General features: G+C 37.8%; 1 protein-coding gene across 9 annotated transcripts in view; it reads left to right on the top strand.

Moving 5' to 3' along the window:
* The window catches only part of CEP128 (centrosomal protein 128), a 523,299-nt gene that overhangs the window by 316,675 nt on the left and 185,099 nt on the right, over nt 1-21,525 (top strand). The window contains exon 19 of one of the 9 annotated variants that reach the window (XM_049899765.1): nt 1,216-1,365. The exons of the other annotated variants lie outside the window; for them this stretch is intronic. Coding sequence (XP_049755722.1) covers nt 1,216-1,322 — 107 coding nt within the window. The 3' untranslated portion in view covers nt 1,323-1,365. Of the gene's footprint in view, nt 1-1,215; nt 1,366-21,525 lie in introns of those variants that run through there. 9 annotated transcript variants of the gene reach the window in all.

Genomic DNA, 21,525 nt, shown 5'->3' with positions numbered 1-21,525 from the left:
ATGTCTAACATTTTGTTATTATCCCATCACCTATCATATAATTAATATATGTAGAGAAATAATGGAGCCCTGGTGATGCAGTGGTTAAGAGCTCAGCTGCTAACCTAAAGTTTGTATACACCAGCACTCCTAGCAAACCATAGGGGGAGTTCTACTCTGTCCTGTAGGGTTGCTAGGAGTAGGAATTGACTCGATGGCAACGGGTTTGATTTTTGGAGTCATAATAGGTATACTCTTGTTAACAGAATATAATTACATACCTTATCCTTTTATTTTAATTATTTATTTTGCATTGTTGCAAAGTCTCTGTTTAAATCTAAACTGTCAGACTAAAGCCTGGAAGCATGTCTTTATATTTTTGAGTAGACAAGATAGATATTGGCCTCCATTTGGATTCTTGTCAAGGTTAAGGTGACAATGAGTAATAATTCTTCAGAGATAGTTGATTTTTTTTAAATTCTGATAACTATCCATTAATTAAATAAGTAGTAAAATGCCCATATCTAGAGACTATAATTTTAGACTTTAAAGCTTAATGTTTGAAAGTATGCTTAATATTTTGACACAGAAACAATCACATTTACTACTGTGAAACATATAGTTGGGTCCCTTTTATAGCATAAAACTCTTTAGACTAATTTTCCTAAATATTTTAGTGCCCTCAAATGATAAACCAATACACACCACCATTTTTCCTCAGTTAGCTATTGAAAGTTTCAACAAATTTCCTCTGATAATGCCCTCGGTCATTTGAAATGTCTCTGCTATGTTTCTCATGCATTCAGCTCAGTTGCTCATATCTAAAATCTTGTAGTGTTACCGGATCTGGGGAGAGCGTTTGTCTAAGCGGCCAAAAGCGTCTATCTCTGTGAATGGAAGATTTGATAGAAACTGAGTGATATTGTTTCAGCCCAGTGTATAATTAAGCAATTGATGTTCTTTGGTCCATTAAGCAATTTTATCTACCCTTCCAAACACTGCTTTGCATTCATATTTTGTTGGTTATTCTGATCATTTTTAAAAATCTCATTAATTGGAGTTGAGAGGCAACATTACTGAAAAGTTGGAATTGTAAAGCATAAGGCATTCCAGAGATAAAGCACTTATTTTGCTTAATGCATGCAGTTATTTGAAGTCAAACCACTCAGCAAAAACCTGTTTTAATGAAAAGAATTATAATTTCACATTATCTTTTTAACCCTTTCATGCCCACAGTACATATAGCAACCATGAACTTTTTCAGCCTCTGGAGTTTACAGGGAAGCTACTGTACCAGTGAGAGGATGTGCTGCCACAAGGCAGGGGCCTTTATGACTGTTTGAAACCAGAGAAATGAACATGTGCCACAAATTACAGTTTTTACAAGGTATTGTATGAGATGTCTGAATATTTGGTAGGAAAAATAGAAATTAAAAAAAATTTTATTTGTTACACATGTGTACCAATAGACACTGGTGGGGACTCTGGGGCATAATTAGTGGTACTTCATATGCACCGCTAAACACTTAGGGTAGGCCTGTGGGAGAGGGCAAGGAAAAAAAAAAATCCATACTACCTACCAAAATTCAGACACATTCAATGATTCAGTGTGCTTCCATTGATCAAAATATGTGGTATCAACAAAAATCTCAAAACAGAAAATAATTGGGTCACTGAAGTTAAAGGACAATGTTGGCTTATAGGCATAGTTTATTTATATTGTATCTCGGTTACAGGTGCTTCTAACGTGCTTGCAAACAGTGGTCTCTCAGTTTTTTTAAACATTCTCTTTGAAAACGTTTGCACTATTTTTGTTGTTGCTAATCTTGTTAAACTTTAGCGTCTGTCACAAGCAGAAAAATATCTCCAATTAAAAAGGTTCATGACTTTGAACCACTAAGCAAAACCACTACCTGCTTCTACTGTGGTTTCCCAGGGCCTCCCTGAGCTTTGAAGAGTGCTTGAAGTGTATTGATGATGGCTCTCAGATCTAGAGGTGGCCCTAGCAATGACATTAATAGCACAACAAACCAGCAGAATCTTTATTTTTAAACAGATGGAAATAACACTATAGCGCTGTTAAACATTGAGCAGCAGAGGAAGAAAAACTGTAGCTATTGCTTTTTCTGGCAGGGGAGCACTTTTCATTTAATACTCCTTTTATAATACTTACTAGTTCCATTTCTTAACCTCATATTTCTGTTTCATTGGGTGGCCAAGCCCAAGTTCAGGCAAATGAACTTTCATTCATCAATCAAGTCTTCATTGAACTTTGATTAATGTTTAGTTAGTATTGTCCTGGTTTTCATGGGTTCTTCTGGTACATGTGTTAAAGTCTCTGTAGAAAGACATAATGAGTGAATTAATGGATAAGAATCTAGAGTTTTTTTTTTTTTTTTTTTTCTGAAGCTGAGAAATAACTAAGCTAAAGATATTTGGTAGAACCCTCCCCCCAGGGCTTAAGTTGATAATTTAAATAAAAGATATTTCTATATGTCACAAAGGTCCCTGGGTGACACAAATGGTTTGCGCTTGACTGCTTACCTAAAAGTTGACTGTTTGAACCCACTCGCCAGCGCTGCAGAGTAAAGTCCTGGCAATATGCTTCTGTAAAGATTACAGCCAATAAAACATGTGGAGCTCAGTTCTACTCTGTAACGCATGGAGTCACCAAGAGTCAGAATCAACTTGATGGCACCTGGTATATGTGACAAGGGTACATGTTAAAGGAAAATGTGCTAGGGACACAGAACAGCCAAAGGACTAAGAAAACAGCTCTGAAGGCTGACAGACCCAACTTAACTATTTCATATGTGACTTTGGGGATGTTACATAACATACGTATACTGGGGCCCAGTTACTTCACATACATAAAACGGGGATAATAGTAATACTATATACATCATAAGGTTCTGATGAGGATTAACTGTATTTAGCATAAAGCAAAACCAAACTCACTGCCGTCGAGTCAATTCCGATTCATAGTGACCCTATAGGACAGAGTAGAACCGCTCCATAGAGTTTCCAAGGAGCGCCTGGCGGATTCCAACTGCCGACCTTTTGGTTAGCAGCCATAGCACTTAACCACTACGCCACGAGGGTTTCCGTATTTAGCATAAAAAAAACTAAAAATTGCACATTCACTAAATGTGGTTATTGAAGCATTCTAGTTAACATGACAATGATCCGTTAATGTTTCTAAATTGCATTTTACCTTGTATCTGTGTATGCCTAAGTTTGATGTAGGCTAAACTTGTGTTAGCTACAGACTCTTCTACATTTACCACAGTAATCATAAGATTTGGTAGAACTAGTTTTACATTCTCTATACTTGGCAAGTATGTCTTATGTAAAAAATGGCACAGAACCCACTCAAGATTGTTGTTGTCAGGTGCTGTTGGGTCGGTTCAGACTCAATAGCGACCCAATATACAGCAATATAAAACAGAACAAAACACTGCCAGGTCCTCTTTCATATTCGCGATTGTTGCTATGTTTGAGCCCTGTGTTAGTCAGTCTCATTGAGGATCTTCCTCTCTTTCGCTGACCCTCTATTATACCAAGCATGATGTCCTTCTCCAGGGACTGGTCTCTCCTGGTAACATGTCCAAAGTGTATGAAATGAAGTCTCACCATACTCCCTTCTAAGGAGTATTCTAGCTGTACTTCTTCCAAGATGGATTTGGTCTTTCTTCTGGCAATCCGTGGTATATTCAATATTCCTTGCAACACCATAATTCAAAGGTGTCAATTCTTCTTCAGTTTTCCTTATTCATTGTCCAGCTTTCACATGCATATGAGGCGGTTGAAAATACCCAGGCTTGAGTCAGGTGCACATTTGTCCTCAAGGTGACGTCGTTGCTCTTTAACAGTTTAAAGAGATCTTTTGCAGTAGAGTTGCCCAAGTTAGTACATCGTTTGATTCCTTGACTGTTGCTTCCATGGGTGTTGATTATGGATCCAAGTACAATCAAATCCTTGAAAACTTTGATCTTTTCTCCATTTTTGATGATGTCGCTTATTGGTCCAGTTGTGAAGATAATTGTTTTCTTTGTGCTAAGGTGTAATCCATGCTGAAGGCTGTAGTTTAGGATCTTTATCAGTAAGTGCTTCATGTCCTCTTCAATTTCAACAAGTAAGGTTGTATCATTTGCATAGCACAGGTTGTTAATGAGTCTTTCTCTGATCCTGATACTGCAGTCTTCTTCATATAGTCCAGCTTCTCGGATAATATTTGCTCGGTTTACAGACTGAGTAAGTATGGTGAAAGGATACACCCCTGACACACACCTTTCCTGACTTTAAACCACGCAGCGTCCCTTCGTTCTGTTTGAATGACTGCCTCTTGGTTTATGTACAGGTTCCTCATGAGCACAATTAAGTGTTCTGGAATTCCTATTCTTCAAAACGTTATCCATAATTTCTTACGATCTGCACAGTTGAATGCCTTTGCATAGTCAGTAAAACACAGGTAAACATCTTCCTAGTATTCTCTGCTTTCAGTCAAGATCCATCTGACTTCAGCAATGATTCTCTCATTCCACATCCTCTTTTGAATCTAGGTGGAACTTCTGGCAGTTTCCTGTTGATGTACTGCAGCAACCACTTTTGAGTCATCCTCAGCAAAATTTTACTTGTGTATGATATTAATGATATTGTTCGATAATTTCTACATTCTGTTGGATCACCTTTCTTTGTAATGGGCACAAATATGAATCTCATCTAGTTGGTTAGCCAAGTAGCTGTTGTCCAATTTTCTTGGCATAGACAAGTGAGCATGTCCAGGGAATTAAGTTCTTCAATAACTTTGTCCTTTGAAATTATTTATTAACTTGTCACAGTACTCTTTCTAGTGTTTTTCTAAATATGCTTCTAAATTTATTCTCTCAATTATTCACAGGCCATGGTTGCAGCTTCTGTTCATGTGGGCCAGTTTAACATTGAAACAAAAGTTTTGTTGTACAGTCTGGTTGTCCTTTTCTCCCGTCAGCAGCCTAATTTGTGACTTTAAGTACTACTTTGGGAGTGGAATCCTCATCTAGGTAAGAAAAAAAAAAAGTAAAAGATAAGTAGAAAACCTTTGTAGAGCATATGATTTTGCCCGTGGTCCAATCATATCAAAATAACTCTTCATAGACCACGAGAGCCAGGTTCTGTTGGTTGCCTGTTCCCTTTTCAAATTCTTGATTAACCTTACCTCTTCTACTCACACCAAACCAAAAACCAAACACGTTGCCATCGAGTCAATTCTGACTCATAACGACCCTAAAAGACAGAATAGAACTGTCCCGTAGGGTTTCCAGGAGCAGCTGGTGGATTCAAACTGCCGACCTTTTGATACAATGGAGCTCTTAACCACTGAGACACCAGGAGTACGTTCTACTCACACGGGTATCACATTTATTGTACTTATAATAAACTTTTAAGCAAGAATTTCCATCTTCTGGGTTTGGAAAGATAGAGACACTATATCCACAGTAATGCTACAGTAGCATTACTAGTTGCTTTTAAATCTCAATAGAGATTATCTTGATTTTGTACTGTGGTGACTGGAATATAGTAATAATTAATTTAAAAATAAATAAGTATGTAAACTGCCTGGGCCCAAGTGACATGCTGTGAGTCTTTTAAAAGGAGGAAGCTGGCAACTCTTCTAGAAATCAGATAATGTCACTGGGCCAAGAACTGGCTTTGATATATTCTTTATTCATTGAGGAGTGTGGATGAACAGCTGTCTTTTGAATGTAGCCAAGGGAAATTTGCTGACAGGCATAAATATGAGTAGGGCAATAAAGCTTGCAAACAACAACTAAAGAGTGTTGAGGCAAAACCTAAGAAGACTCAAAACCAATTTCCTGACTCTATCGTTTTCTATATCCCCTGCCATAATTCTTCTAGAGTTGCCATGCACTAAGCAATGTCAGATCAAAAATGACAAATTACCTTTTTTAAACTTGTACTAGGAGAATTAAAAACCAATTAACTTTTAATTTTTTCTTCATGTTCTTGGATGATCTAAATTATCAATCTAAAGTACTGTGGTTTGGTGGTAGCTTTCAAAAATTTCAAGTACGAGCAGTAACAGGATACAGGATGTTCAGTGGGACTTTCAAATTACGTTTGGGTTACTCAGAGGCCTTGTCTTTAAAAAAAGCTTTAAAGGTACCTTTTATTGTCCTGCTGAACATCATGCATGTCACCTGCTAGTTTTTGATTACAAAGACTTCTTGTTCTTGTTCAAAACTGACCCTTGGCTGCCTTACTGAAAAGAGTTTCAAATTTCCCTTTTCCCCCTCCGTTCCTTCCTTAAAGCTTTTTAAATGTTTGTTTTCTAATATTAATGAGAATTACATGTATAAATCACACACTAAGTGTAGCTACTTCTTTATGTCATTCCCTGAAAGAATCTTAATCTCCATTTTCAAGGACCACTCAATCTAAGGCCAAATAGATTTCTGCCGATTGTGAAAACAGATGCCACTCACGCCCACCCTCCCTTTTTTAATAGGTCAGTTTATTCTTAGAAAACACATAGTTTTCTAACTAGTCATACCTGGCTGAATGTTCTGTTAGCATATCTGGTTAATTTTTATTTACACCGTATTTTTTTTTAGGGTTAGGCAAGGACAGCTCGGAACAGGAAAGGCCTGTATGAGTGAGCTTTGGTGGACCAAGGGCCAGTAAAAAAGAAGTGGGAACCTAGACTTAGGTGATGGCCAGATGAGGAGAATTGAGGAAAATTTAGTAATGTACTATAAATATTAATTCTGGTTTCTCTCTTGGTCAGAAAAAGTTAAATTTGGATTTGGTTTTAAGAATGCTTATTCAAAATTTTCCCATTAAATTCAGGTAGAATATAGCTAAATTTAATATTCTCCAGAGGCAATTTAGGACTTGCTGCTTTTAGTTTCTGAATAATTAAATGGTTCAGTAGAGTAAGAACTTTTCAGCTGGAGGAAAGACAAAGAGTCCCATCTTTTGAAGCCTATTTGTTTCACCCAGGGCTTTAATATTCCATTGTAGTGCCATGTCCTTACTTTCAGTGAAGTTGAGTAGATGTAGCCTATAATTCAAGCTGTAGGAAGAAGAATGTTGAAAGCAGAAGATCTGTGGGTTGAATGAGTTTTCTTTCATAAACTTGAACTTAACCAAGAAGTGCTATGGCTCCTTCACATTCATATTGATCTGTTTTCCTCACTCATTAAGTCTCAATGAAGAGCTTTATTATGGAAAACTAACGTTGGACTTTGCCAAAGATTTCTCCTGGCCTTATTGATAGAGACCAGTTTTTATCTAGCTCTGTGTGACCAGATGCTGATATTTGGAGTAGAGAAACAGCTATATGGAACCCAGAAAAGGATAAGTAAATCAAGCTTGGAAGATCAGCAAAGCCTTCCTAGAGTAGGTCTTATCAGTAGAACTCTTTAAGTTGCAACAGAAATAAGACAAACTCAAATTGGCTTAAACAAAAAATGGACTTTCATTGGCTCATGAAACTCAAAAGACCACAATAAGTTTTTGTCAGCAATCTGTCTTCATATCTTTTCTGTTTCTCAGGCAAACACCTCCCAAGTGGTGACAAAAATAACCACCAACAATCTTTCTTTCTACTGGCCAAACAACCCTGATGGTAAGGTGCTTCTTTCCTGACAGTTATAACAAAAGTTCCCTGGAGACTCTTCATTAACTCAGGTTCAATCAGCTTCTGTCTAGACACTGGACATAGCATACCTTGGCCAGGAGGAGGTTATTCTTTATTTGGTCAGGCCAGGGTCATGTACTGGACCCTGGAGCCTTTAAGGAGAATGTCAGACAGACCAAAATTGCGGGTGGGAGAAGACAATAGGAGAATCACAAAGAAATACTTATGATCATAGGGAAGGGCATGTGGTAAGTGGCTAGAGTAGAAGTGGAAATAGTACCCAGATTATGAACAGTCTTTCATGTTATCTAGTGATTTTGCACATTATTATAACAGGTTTTAAGTGATATAATAGATTTATAAAACCAAACCCATTGCCGTTGAGTCAATTCCAACTTATAGTGACCCTATGGGACAGAGTAGCACTGCCTCATAGTTTCCAAGCAGCACCTGTTGGATTCGAACTGTTGACCTTTTTGGTTAGCGGCCAAAGCACTTAACCACTATGCCACCAGGGATAGATTTATAAGGGGTATAATAATATTACCAGATTAATAATTTAGTAAGATCACTCTCATAGCAGCATGAAGAGGATAGATATATATAGAGAGAGAGGTAGATAGATTGGTAGATTGATAGACACAGACATATAGGTACATAGTTAGATGGCAGACAGATGATAGATAATTGATTGATAGATAGATGATAGAAAGACAGATGATAGATGATAGATAGATGATAGACAGACAGATGATAGATAGACAGATAGATAGACAGTAGAAGTTTAATATTTTATTCCTGAATTCCAATATATAATCTTGTACCCTTTTACCCCTACTCCTCTGCCTGAGTTTGGCAATGTCTAGATTTTTTTTTTTTTTTAGATATAAAAGAATAAGGACTTCAGCAGGGGTAGAAACAGTACAAATAAATTAAAGGATTGATTACGAGCAAATATGAACAAAGAATCAACAGGAATTGCCGGCTTAAGAAAGTGAGAGAGAAGGAATATTTTGCCTGTATAACTGCGAGAATGGTGGTGACGTTTAGAGAAAAAATGATTTTGCTGACAGTTAAATGATTATTTATATAAATTGTGTTCTCAGACAGGACAATTGCTAAAACTCTGAAACTGAAGTTTGGAAGAGCTGCAGCCTATAAAGAGTGTGTTAAAGCCTTCAGAGATTTAGATTGTCCATAGAGATTTAGTTTACTTAGTGGGAGTTGTTGAAAGAAAAATTATTAAAAATTGGCTACAAAAAGAAAAGGGTCAAGAATAAGAATTTAAGAAGTACCAACATTTAGAGAATAGAGAGTAAGAAGAAAACAAGACAGAAAAAGATAGAGAGGTAGGTGAACCAGGAGAGTAAAAAATCCAAAGAAAGAGTTTTAAGAATGAGAGGGTGATTGTATAAGATACCTCAAAAAAAATTAAAGAAAGGGTGAATGTATAAAGTACCTCAAAAAAGTTAGAGGTGAAGATTGAGAAAAGGAAAAGCCATGGCATTTGGCAGTGAGGTCACTATTGATATTTGAGAGACCATTTCAAGCTAAATTGCAGGAGTTGAATAGGTGTTAGGAAAGTGGAGATATCAGGAAGTTTTCTTGTGAAAGGAAGATAAATTCTCCAAGGCTCTGTCTTGGAGCTGCTGCTTTACTTACTTTAATCACTCTCCTGAGGAGCCTTATCCACCCTCATGGTTTCAACTACTATGATGACTTCCAAATCTTTTCTCTAGCCCAGAAGTCTCCCCAAATCTGGCCTATTACCTACCGCCAAGTTAATTTTCCTAGAGTTCTTTTAGTTCTTGTCATTTCTTTCTCTGGAATTCCCAGTGGCTTCCCATTACTAAGTGTTTGAAGGCTAAGCTGGAAGGCCTGGATTCAAATCATCCATTCAGAGCCAGCCTAACTTTTGAGGGTTAACCTCTCACCAATCCCTGGGGTGAACATTATATTCTTCTACATGCTGCCTGTATTACAGCCAAATTGAGCTTCATGCTGTGCCCTGATCCTGTCCTATGCTCTCCACTCCGGCTAGTCTGGAACGTATCAAGTGCTCTGTGTTTGGCAACCTGTATTCATTCTTTTTTTATTCTTTCAGTCATTCACTCAGCAAATACTTGTTTACTGTTTACTATTCAAGGTATAGAGTCACTATGAGTCAGAATCAACTTGAAGACAGTGGGTTTGGGTTTTATTCACGTAAGGGAAAAGGAGTAAGTGTTTGGGTGATGTATAGGAAATGTAAAAATAAAGAAGACACAATCACTGACAAGATGAGAACTTTTATTACTATTTCCATTCTTCCTTGAATACTAGCTCTTGCTCTCTGATCCAATTTTACAATAAATATTGAGAAGGCTTACGGCATCTACCATATTATCTGTTTAACAGGGCAGGATATAGCATCCTCCTCAGAAATGTCACTGTGTTTATTCATGTAATAACTATTCACTCTTTCTAATTTTGATTCACGTATTTATATATGGATTTATAATGCACAAATATACAAATGAGCATATAAATGTATTGGAGGGTATTGCTAATCCCTGACCACTTCATGGGATTGGGTGTTTATAACAAGTTATATGCTTCCGTTATGCTGTTCCAGACATGAGTTTTGAGTCTAACTCCTCCTAACAGGACTTATTTCAAAAGCTGTCTCTTACATGAAGCTTTACTTAATTTCCTTTTTAAGTCATTTCTCCTTGCTCTAACTCCCACTGCAATTCATCTGCCTGTATTTTAATACCAATCACGTTCGATTAGTGTAATGACGTGCTATATGTCCTACCTCTTTTTCCAAAGTAGAATTTCCTTGGGGTAGAGCCAGTTCCAGTTGGTTTGTTTTTTTTTTTCGTATCTCAGTAAGAGACTCAGTGAGTATCTGTTGAGAAAGTGAGCCCCATTGATGAAACTTATGACATTGTACTTACCTCTTTATGTTCAAACTCTAAAGTTCACAATGAGTGTCATCCATACTCTCCAGCATGCTATCCAGATGTCCACAACCATTTGTATAGTTCTTTACCCTTGCTTGGGTTATTTTATCCTGACAAATATTTGGCTTGCTTTGAATAGTCTTTTATATAATACCTGATTTTCAACTTTTCTTCCACTTATCTACACTTCAGATCAAAACCTCTTTGGCAATAGAAATCCCACCAGATTTTTTCTTCCTGTTAATAAAATTCCTTTCCCTGCCAGGAGCCCATTTTGGTTTCATATCTTTGGTTCAGAAAACCAAATCCTTTTTGTTCTATATCATACGTTAACTAGTTCTTCACTCCCTATATCCCCCTTTCTGTTTAAATGCCCTGAGCAACTAAAAGAAGAAAGGAAATCTGTATCTCCCAAGCCCTTCAGCTTCCTATCTTGGACTTAAGAGTCACTATGAATGTGTTCCACTTTTTTCCTGACTGTGTTATTCATGCCCAAGTGAATCTGAAATAATAAATGTCAGCCAGTAGATTTTATAAGCCTTGTCAGGTCACATATCTGATATTTGCTACAGGAAAATTGCACACTTTCTGATTTGTCATGCCACGCCTATATAGCACACAGCAGGACATTACCAATGACAAATGCCCATCTCATCCTCTTTAGATCAAGAACTGAATTCCTCAAACCTGCTTCTGCTATTCTGTAAGGCATGGTTATCACACTTTTTTGACCATAACCCTCCATAAGAAATGCTTTTTGTCACTACCAGTCATTCACGTATAGCAGTGAACACAAACACAAACATACACATCACACATGCAACCAACACATATTTATGACTGAAACAAAAATTTCACAAAACAATACTTTCCTTATATCAGAATGTGATTTTTTTTTTTAATTCTTTGCTTTGCTATGCTGTGTCATTACAAAAATGAAGAAGCCTACCAAGCACACTAAATTAATATAAATCCACTAGCGGGTCACATCCTTACAATTTGAAAAACACTTCAGAGGTTTAGAAAATTGCCTTTTAAGCAAAAGAACTAGATTTGCCCTTTATTCTAGTAGTTCACAAAATTCAATGTGCATAAATAATGGGGGCTTTTAAAGTGCATATATTTTTTTAAACTTTTATTGAGCTTCAAGTGAACGTTTACAAATCAAGTCAGTCTGTCACATATAAGTTAATATACATCTTACTCCTTACTCCCACTTGCTCTCCCCCTAATGAGTCAGCCCTTCCAGTCTCTCCTTTCGTGAAAACTTTGGCAGCCTCCAACTCTCTCTATCCTCCCATCCCCCCTCCAGACAGGAGATGCCAACACAGTCTCAAGTGTCCACCTGATATAATTAGCTCACTCTTCATCAGCATCTCTCTCCCACCCACTGTCCAGTCCCTTTCATGTCTGATGAATTGTCTTCGGGGATGGTTCCCGTCCTGTGACAACAGAAGGTTTGGGGACCATGACCGCCGGGATTCCTCTAGTCACATCCAGACCATTAAGTATGGTCTTTTTATGAGAATTTGGGGTCTGCATCCCACTGATCTCCTGTTCCCTCAGGGGTTCTCTATTGTGCTCCCTGTGAGGGCAGTCATCGATTGTGGCCGGGCACCAGCTAGTTCTTCTGGTCTCAGGATAATGTAGGTCTCTGGTTCCTGTGGCCCTTTCTGTCTCTTGGGCTCTTAGTTGTCATGTGACCTTGGTGTTCTTCATTCTCCTTTGCTCCAGGTGGGTTGAGACCAATTCATGCATCTTAGATGGCCGCTTGTTAGCTTTTAAGACCCCAGATGCCACATTTCAAAGTGGGATGCACAATGTTTTCATAATAGAATTATTTTGTCAATTGACTTAGAAGTCCCCTTAAACCATGGTTCCCAAACCCCCGCCCTTGCTCCGCTGACCTTTGAAGTATTCAGTTTATCCCGGAAACTTCTTTGCTTTTGGTCCAGTCCAGTCCATTTGAGCTGACCTTCCATGTATTGAGTGTTGTCCTTCCCTTCACCTAAAGCAGTTCTTTTAAAATGCATATTTTTAACCTCATCCCTAATAGATGCCCATTGTGTTGTTCCAGGATGGAACTCTGGAGTCCACTGTTGAAGCCACCCAGGCATTCCCAGTGGACTTGGCCTGGGGACCATACTTAAGGAAGGGGTTGCATTTTCTTTATGCTGCAGAGATTCAGAGCTCCTGCTTCTTCTCCTTCTTTATCGCTTTGTCTCATTCATTTACTTCTCGTTTTTTTCACCAGGCTTGAGTTTTCTCATATTGTAGTAACATTTCTTTCAGGCTTAATTTTTCAGCTGATTTAATCTTTCATGCTCTCTGGATATGGTGTCCTTTGTTATAAGCCAGAAATTAGGGACTTAATATTTTTTCCCCTCCACTTTTTACCTTTATCACCTGTTGCTGTCTAGTCAATTCCTGCTAATAGCGACCCTACAGGGCAAAGTAGGACTGCCCCACAGGGTTTCCAAGGAGTGGCTGGTGAATTTGAACTGCTGACCTTTTGGTTAGCAGCCAACCCTTGCTCTGGTGGCGTAGTGGTGAAGAGCTCGCTGCTAACTGAAAGGTCAACAGTTCAAATTCACCAGCTGCTCTTTGGAAACCCTATGGGACAGTTCTACTCTGTCCTGTAGGGTAGCTATGAGTCAGAATGGACCCGATGGCAATGGATTTACCTCTACCAGAGAGATCAGATATCAGGTAAAACGAGAGATTTTAGATGACCTCCGAGACAAATGTAATGCCTGCTGGCTCTTTGTGTATCTGTAGGTTGGGGAAAGTGAGACCCACAGTCCTTTATGTTTGCCTTTGGAGTCCACTTGCCTCACTCGTCCGCCTTATTTTTCTCCCCAGTTTCCATACATTTTCAGGAAGCAACTACAACATTCTTCCTGCTTGCCAGGCCTCTTCTTCCACAAGTACTTAGAAACTTTATAATTAAAGCTTTTCTTCTCCTTACTTTTGCTGCTAAGGTGTTTAATGTCAGTATTTTCTACTTCCTTATATCGGTTGGATTCACCCATGCTCCATTGATCCAAACTCCTTTAAAACTCTTTCTTGGAAATTCTAAGCCATGATGGAAACCCACATGGCACTATTTACAGTAAACTTGCTTATATTTTTGTTCCCTACTAGCTGAAATTAGATTTTCCCTTTCATCCCCACAAAAATCATAAGGTCCTAGAAACAAGTAGTCTGTTGTCTATTTCTCTTTAAACCATTAATACTTCATATAATTTCACACATAAACTAATATTTAATAAATGAACAGATGAACTTCTATCACTGTGATGTCATTCACTTTTTTAAAAGTGTACACATCTGTAGATATTCTACAGATTTTATTAATTAATATATCAGCATACTTTTTATTTTTGTCTATATATCTTATGATCTCTTAGGAAAAAGTTGAAATAGAAGTTTAATAAAGTAAGTGAACTGAGGCAAAGGAGGATTAGGAATATTAGTTTAGTGCATCCATTATTGTTGATAACTTAAAATCATAATTTAGACTTTGACTTATAATGGTATATTAGTTGCAACCTATAATGAAGTCTCTTTCAACATTCCACCAAAATTTCTATCAAGCCACTTACCAAAACAAAAATAATTAGCACAAGTGTTAAAAACCAAGACGAAAAGGCAATCTAATGCCAGAATCTACAATTATACTCCACTAATGGAGCCCTGGTGGCGCAATGGTTAAGCGTTTGGCGGCTAACCAAAAGGTCAGCAGTTTGAATCCACCAGCTTCTCTTTGGAAACCTATGGGGCAGTTCTCCCCTGTCCTATAGGGTTGCTATGAGTCAGAATTGATTCAATGGCAGTGGGTTTGAGTTTCGTTTGGTTAAAGGAGCCCTGGTGGCTTAATGTTTAAAGCTTGGCTACTAACCAAAAGATCGACAGTTCAAATATACCAGGCACTCCTTGGAAATGCTATGTGGCACTTCTACTCTATCCTGTAGGCTCACTATGAGTTGGAATTGACTCAGTGGTAACAGGTTTGGTTTTCGGGTTTTTAAAGGAGCCGTGGTGGCACCATGGTTAAAGCACTTGGCTGCTAACTGAAAGGTTGACAGTTTGAACCTACCAGCTCCTTTCAGGAGAAAGATGTAGCAGTCTGCTTCTGTAAATATTACAGCCTTGGAAACCCTATGGGGCAGTTCTTCTATGTCCTTTAGGGTCACTATGAGTTGGAATCAACTCGATGGCAATGGGTTTGGTTTTTTGGTTTGGAAACTGGATTGGGGAAAATCTAATCAGGCTTCATTTCATAAACAGAGATCCCCTGAAAGAGGTAGATAGACTCTTGTGCTTACCCCCCAGCTTTGCTCCAGGCTCAAGAGACCCAAGTTCTTCAGCAACCTCTAAACTGGCCATCTCTTACTCCGCAAAGTTGCCGCTAAGTTTTGAGGTGACTGTATTTCTGTATCCATTTAGAAGCAGTGGGTTCCAGAAAATAATTCATCAGGGCATAGGGGTGAATTGGTTGTGACAATTTGCATATTCTGACCTTTTCTCAACAGCACAGCCTGGAAGAATACTGGAATTAATTAAAGTTGGAAATTATCATTTTCTGTATACTCTGTCTGTTTAGTGGATCTGAGAACCAAGCAGTGGGATTAGGAGCAATATCCACCTCAGACAAACTACATTATGTTATTGAATGCCTGCAAAACGTTATCAGTTAGCCCTGGAGCAGAGAACATCAACTGATCCTTTAACACAGGGTTTCTCAGCATCACTGAAATTTTGGACTGTATAATTCTTTGTTTGGGGAGGATGTCTTATGCATTTTGGCCTCTACCCAGTAGGTGCCAATAACACACTCCCTATATCACCACCACCCCTAGTTGTGACATTCAAAAATGTCTTTAGATATTGCCAAATGTCCCCCCACTCCCAGGGATAAAACTGCCCCCAGTTGAGAACCATCGCAATGCTAGGTCTCAAAAGGGGAGTATTTGAGTCTTGATAGCTATTGCCTTATTTAAGGATTGGTAAAGGGGAAGAAAATCATTATAGGGCCTATCTTTAAAATACTGTAGCTCAAAGGAAAGGAAATACTACCTGAAGACTCAGAGGAAAAGCACATCTTTGAAAATGATGTACTTCAAGTTCTAGGAAAAAAAAAAATTAGGCTATTTGATGTACTCAACAGAATGCAAGGCCCTCAAATGAGGAGAGGGGAATTGAGAGTGGGAGGAAGAACAGGATTAGTAAATTATACAGAAAGAACTGGCTGAGAATCACAATAGCAAATTGGAATGAAAACGTCAGAAAGAAGCATATTTTAAGGAAAGTTTTGCATATTTTTTTGAAGCTGATGACACATAGTGTTGGTTAGGGGTAGGGGTATTAACACATGCATTCTTAAACCTACCATATAATCTTTCTATAATACAAATTTCCTGTATACATGAAAAGCTTTATAAATGAAAGCACCCTTTGGCTCAGCATTCTACTTCTAAGAAATTGCTCATAGAAAAAATTTAAAATGTGTGCAAAGATTTATATAAATTGGCATTAATCTCAGTGCTATTTATGATAATAAAAAAGTGAAATCAATATAAATGGCCAGAATAGAGAATGTCGAATAAATTATGGTCCATGTAAGTCATGCCTGGAAGTAGTAGGCACTCGGTAATACTTGGCGAATACATTTATGAATGAATTTAATGGAATAATATGCATCAATTTCCAGTGATAATGTTGAGGACTATTTAATGATAAAAGTGAATATTCACATTTGAAAACAGCAGGTTACACTGGAAGTATAGTATAATCCCATTTTGGTAAAACTATAATATATATATACATAAGAGATTGAGGAAAAATATACATCATACTATTAATTAAAAATAGATTCCACTGCTGATTTAAAAGACTTGTGTGTTTTGATCAGTCTGGACATCACCTGAATCTTTAATAGCCACTGTGCACTGCTAATTCCATGCTTTTGTTTACATTTTTATGTTTTCCTGGAATACATTTTCTCTCAACTCATTTCCCCAGTCATTGCTATTTTAATTTCTTTCTACATTAAGTGCCCAATTCAAAGGCTTCCTTCTATATAATATTGCCTTAATCAACCCATGAAATAATAATACCTCCTAAATACTGTAATTATTGCCATTTTTACTACTCATTTAGAATTACTGTATGCTGCCAATTTCTTGTCTCATTTCTTCTATTAGATTATTAGTTCCTTGATGGCAAAAGTCATTTTTAAACAATCTATGATACTTGAATATGTTTCTGTAAAATATAAATATTAGTTAACATTTATTGAAGTATTGGGGTTTTAGTTTGGGGATGAAACCCATTTTTAAAAGTAAATCCATTTGGAAATGTACCCATATCCTATCTCCGCCACTTCCATATTTATTGTAAACTGGGTAAAGCAGTTTTATATTTATATATATTTAGTTCATGAAGTCATAGCTCATTAGAGTCAAAAGGAACTTAGTTAATTTTTTTTTAATTAACTTTTATTAAGCTTCAAGTGAACATTTACAATTCCAATCAGTCTGTCACATGTAAGTTTACATACATCTTACTCCCTTCTCCCACTTGCTCTCCCCCTATTGAGTCAGTCCTTTCAGTCTCTCGTTTCGTGCCAATTTTGCCATCTTCCCTCTCTCTCTATCTTCCCATCCCCCCTCCAGTCAAGAGTTGCCAACACACTCTCCAGTGTCCACCTGATTTAATTAGCTCACTCTTCATCAGCATCCCCCCCCCACCCCCCCCCACCCCCCCCACTGGCAAGTCCCTTCCTTTCATGTCTGATGAGTTGTCTTCGGGAATGGTTCCTGTCCTGTGCCAACAGAAGGTCTGGGGAGCATTGCCGCCGGGATTCCTCTAGTCACAGTCAGACCATTAAGTATGGTCTTTTTATGAGAATTTGGGGTCTGTATCCCACTGATCTGCTCCCTCAGGAGTTCTCTGTTGTGCTCCCTGACAGGACAGTCATCGATTGTGGCCGGGCACCAACTAGTTCTTCTGGTCTCAGGATGATGTAAGTCTCTGGTTCAAGTGGCCCTTTCTGTCTCTTGGGTTCTTAGTTGTTGTGTGACCTTGGTGTTCTTCATTTTCCTTTGCTCCAGGTGGGCTGAGACCAATTGATGCATCTTAGATGGCCGCTTGTTAGCATTTAGGACCCCAGACGCCACCTTTCAAAGTGGGATGCAGAATGTTTTCATAATAGAATTATTTTGCCAATTGACTTAGAAGTTCCCTCAAACCATGTTCCCCAGACCTCAGCCCCTGCTCTGCTGACCTTTGAAGCATTCATTTTATCCCGGAAACCTCTTTGCTTTTAGTCCAGTCCAATTGGGCTGACCTTCCTTGTATTGAGTGTTGTCTTTCCCTTCACCCAAAGCAGTTCTTATCTACTGATTAATCAATAAAAAACCCTCTCCCTCCCTCCCTCCCTCCCCCCTTTGTAACCACAAAAGTATGTGTTCTTCTCAGTTTTTACTATTTCTCAAGATCTTATAATAGTGGTCTTATACAATATTTGTCCTTTTGCCTCTGACTCATTTCGCTCAGCATAATGCCTTCCAGATTCCTCCATGTTATGAAATGTTTCAGAGATTCGTCACTGTTCTTTATCGATGCATAGTATTCCATTGTGTGAATATACCACAATTTATTTACCCATTCATCCGTTGACGGACACCTTGGTTGCTTCCAGCTTTTTGCTATTGTAAACAGAGCTGCAATAAACATGGGTGTGCATATATCTGTTTGTGTGAAGGCTCTTGTATCTCTAGGGTATATTCCGAGGAGTGGGATTTCTGGGTTGTATGGTAGTTCTATTTCTAACTGTTTAAGATAACGCCAGATGGATTTCCAAAGTGGTTGTACCATTTTACATTCCCACCAGCAGTGTATGAGCGTTCCAATCTCTCCGCAGCCTCTCCAACATTTATTATTTTGTGTTTTTTGGATTAATGCCAGTCTAGTTGGTGTGAGATGGAATCTCATCGTAGTTTTAATTTGCATTTCTCTAATGGCTAATGATCGGGAGCATTTTCTCATGTATCTGTTGGCTGCCTGAATATCTTCTTTAGTGAAGTGTGTGTTCATATCCTTTGCCCACTTCTTGATTGGGTTGTTTGTCTTTTTGTGGTTGAGTTTTGACAGAATCATGTAGATTTTAGAGATCAGGTGCTGGTCTGAGATGTCATAGCTGAAATATTCTTTCCCAGTCTGTAGGTGGTCTTTTTACTCTTTTGGTGAAGTCTTTAGATGAGCATAGGTGTTTGATTTTTAGGAGCTCCCAGTTATCTGGTTTCTCTTCATCATTTTTGGTAATGTTTTGTATTCTGTTTATGCCCTGTATTAGGGCTCCTAGGGTTGTCCCTATTTTTTCTTCCATGATCTTTATGGTTTTAGTCTTTATGTTTAGGTCTTTGATCCACTTGGAGTTAGTTTTTGTGCATGGTGTGAGGTATGGGTCCTGTTTCATTCTTTTGCAAATGGATATCCAGTTATGCCAGCACCATTTGTTAAAAAGACTATCTTTTCCCCAATTAACTGACACTGGTCCTTTGTCAAATATCAGCTGCTCATACATGGATGGATTTATATCTGGGTTCTCAATTCTGTTCCATTGGTCTATGTGCCTGTTGTTGTACCAGTACCAGGCTGTTTTGACCACTGTAGCTGTATAATAGCTTCTGAAATCAGGTAGAGTGAGGCCTCCCACTTTCTTCTTCTTTTTCGGTAATGCTTTGCTTATCCGGGGGTTCTTTCCCTTCCATATGAAATTGGTGATTTGTTTCTCTATCCCCTTAAAATATGACATTGGAATTTGGATCGGAAGTGCGTTATATGTATAGATGGCTTTTGGAATTGACATTTTTACTATGTTAAGTCTTCCTATCCATGAGCAGGGTATGTTTTTCCACTTAAGTATGTCCTTTTGAATTTCTTGTAGTAGAGCTTTGTAGTTTTCTTTGTATAGGTCTTTTACATCCTTGGTAAGATTTATTCCTAAGTATTTTATCTTCTTGGGGGCTACTGTGAATGGTATTGATTTGGTTATTTCCTCTTCAGTGTTCTTTTTGTTTATGTAGAGGAATCCAAGTGATTTTTGTATGTTTATTTTATAACCTGAGACTCTGCCAAACTCTTCTATTAGTTTCAGTAGTTTTCTGGAGGATTCCTTAGGGTTTTCCATGTATACGATCATGTCATCTGCAAGTAGAGATAATTTTACTTCCTCCTTGCCAATCCGGATACCCTTTATTTCTTTGTCTAGCCTAATTGCCCTGGCTAGGACTTCAAGTACGATGTTGAATAAGAGTGGTGATAAAGGGCATCCTTGTCTGGTTCCCGTTCTCAAGGGAAATGCTTTCAGGTTCTCTCCATTTAGAGTGATATTGGCTGTTGGCTTTGCATAAAAAAATTTGCATAGGTGCCCTTTATTATGTTGAGGAATTTTCCTTCAATTCCTATTTTGGTAAGAGTTTTTATCATAAATGGGTGTTGAACTTTGTCAAATGCCTTTTCTGCATCTATTGATAAGATCATGGGGTTTTTATCTTTTGTTTTATTTATGTGACGGATTACATTAATGGTTTTTCTGGTATTAAACAAGCCTTGCATACCTGGTATAAATCCCACTTGATCAGGGTGAATTATTTTTTTGATGTGTTGTTGGATTCTATTGGCTAGAATTTTGTTGAGGATTTTTGCATCTATGTTCATGAGGGATATAGGTCTGTAATTTTCTTTTTTTGTAATGTCTTTACCTGGTTTTGGTATCAGGCAGATGGTAGCTTCATAGAATGAGTTGGGTAGTATTCCGTCTTTTTCTATGCTTTGAAATACCTTCAGTAGTAGTGGTGTTAAGTCTTCTCTGAAGGTTTGGTAGAACTCTGCGGTGAAGCCGTCTGGGCCAGGACTTTTTTTTGTTGGAAATTTTTTGATTACCGTTTCAATCTCTTTTTTTGTTATGGGTCTATTTAGTTGTTCTACTTCTGAATGCGTTAGTTTAGGTAGGTAGTATTTTTCCAAGAATTTATCCATTTCTTCTAGGTTTTCAAATTTGTTAGAGTACAATTTTACGTAGTAATCTGAAATGATTCTTTTAATTTCATTTGGCTCTGTTGTGATGTGGTTCTTCTCGTTTTTTATTCGGGTTATTTGTTTCCTTTCCTGTTTTTCTTTAGTCAGTCTAGCCAATGGTTTATTAATTTTGTTAATTTTTTCAAAGAACCAGCTTTTGGCTTTGTTAATTCTTTGAATTGTTTTTCTGTTCTCTAATTCATTTAGTTCAGCTCTAATTTTTATTATTTGTTTTCTTCTGGTGCCTGATGGGTTCTTTTGTTGCTCACTTTCTATTTGTTCAAGTTGTCGGGACAGTTCTCTGATTTTGGCTCTTTCTTCTTTTTGTATGTGTGCATTTATCGATATAAATTGGCCTCTGAGCACTGCTTTTGCTGTGTCCCAGAGGTTTTGATAGGAAGTATTTTCATTCTCGTTGCTTTCTAAGAATTTCCTTATTCCCTCCTTGATGTCTTCTATAACCCAGTCTTTTTTCAGGAGGGTATTGTTCATTTTCCAAGTATTTGATTTCTTTTCCCTAGTTTTTCTCTTATTGATTTCTAGTTTCATTGCGTTGTGGTCTGAGAAGATGCTTTGTAATATTTCGATGTTTTGGACCCTGCAAAGATTTGTTTTATGACCTAATATGTGGTCTATTCTAGAGAATGTTCCATGTGCACTAGAAAAAAAAGTATATTTTGTAGCAGTTGGGTGGAGAGTTCTGTATAAGTCAATGAGGTCAAGTTGGTTGATTGTTGTAAGTAGTAAGTAGGTCTTCCGTGTCTCTATTGAGCTTCTTACTGGATGTCCTGTCCTGCTCCGAAAGTGGTGTGTTGAAGTCTCCTAGTATAAATGTGGAGGTGTCTATCTCAGTTGTCAGTTCTGTTAAAATTT

This window comes from Elephas maximus, chromosome 10, assembly GCF_024166365.1.
Source record: "Elephas maximus indicus isolate mEleMax1 chromosome 10, mEleMax1 primary haplotype, whole genome shotgun sequence".
Taxonomy (NCBI): domain Eukaryota; kingdom Metazoa; phylum Chordata; class Mammalia; order Proboscidea; family Elephantidae; genus Elephas; species Elephas maximus.
The sequence above is the reverse complement of the archived record's forward strand: the minus strand, read 5'-3'. Positions and strand labels throughout refer to the sequence as shown.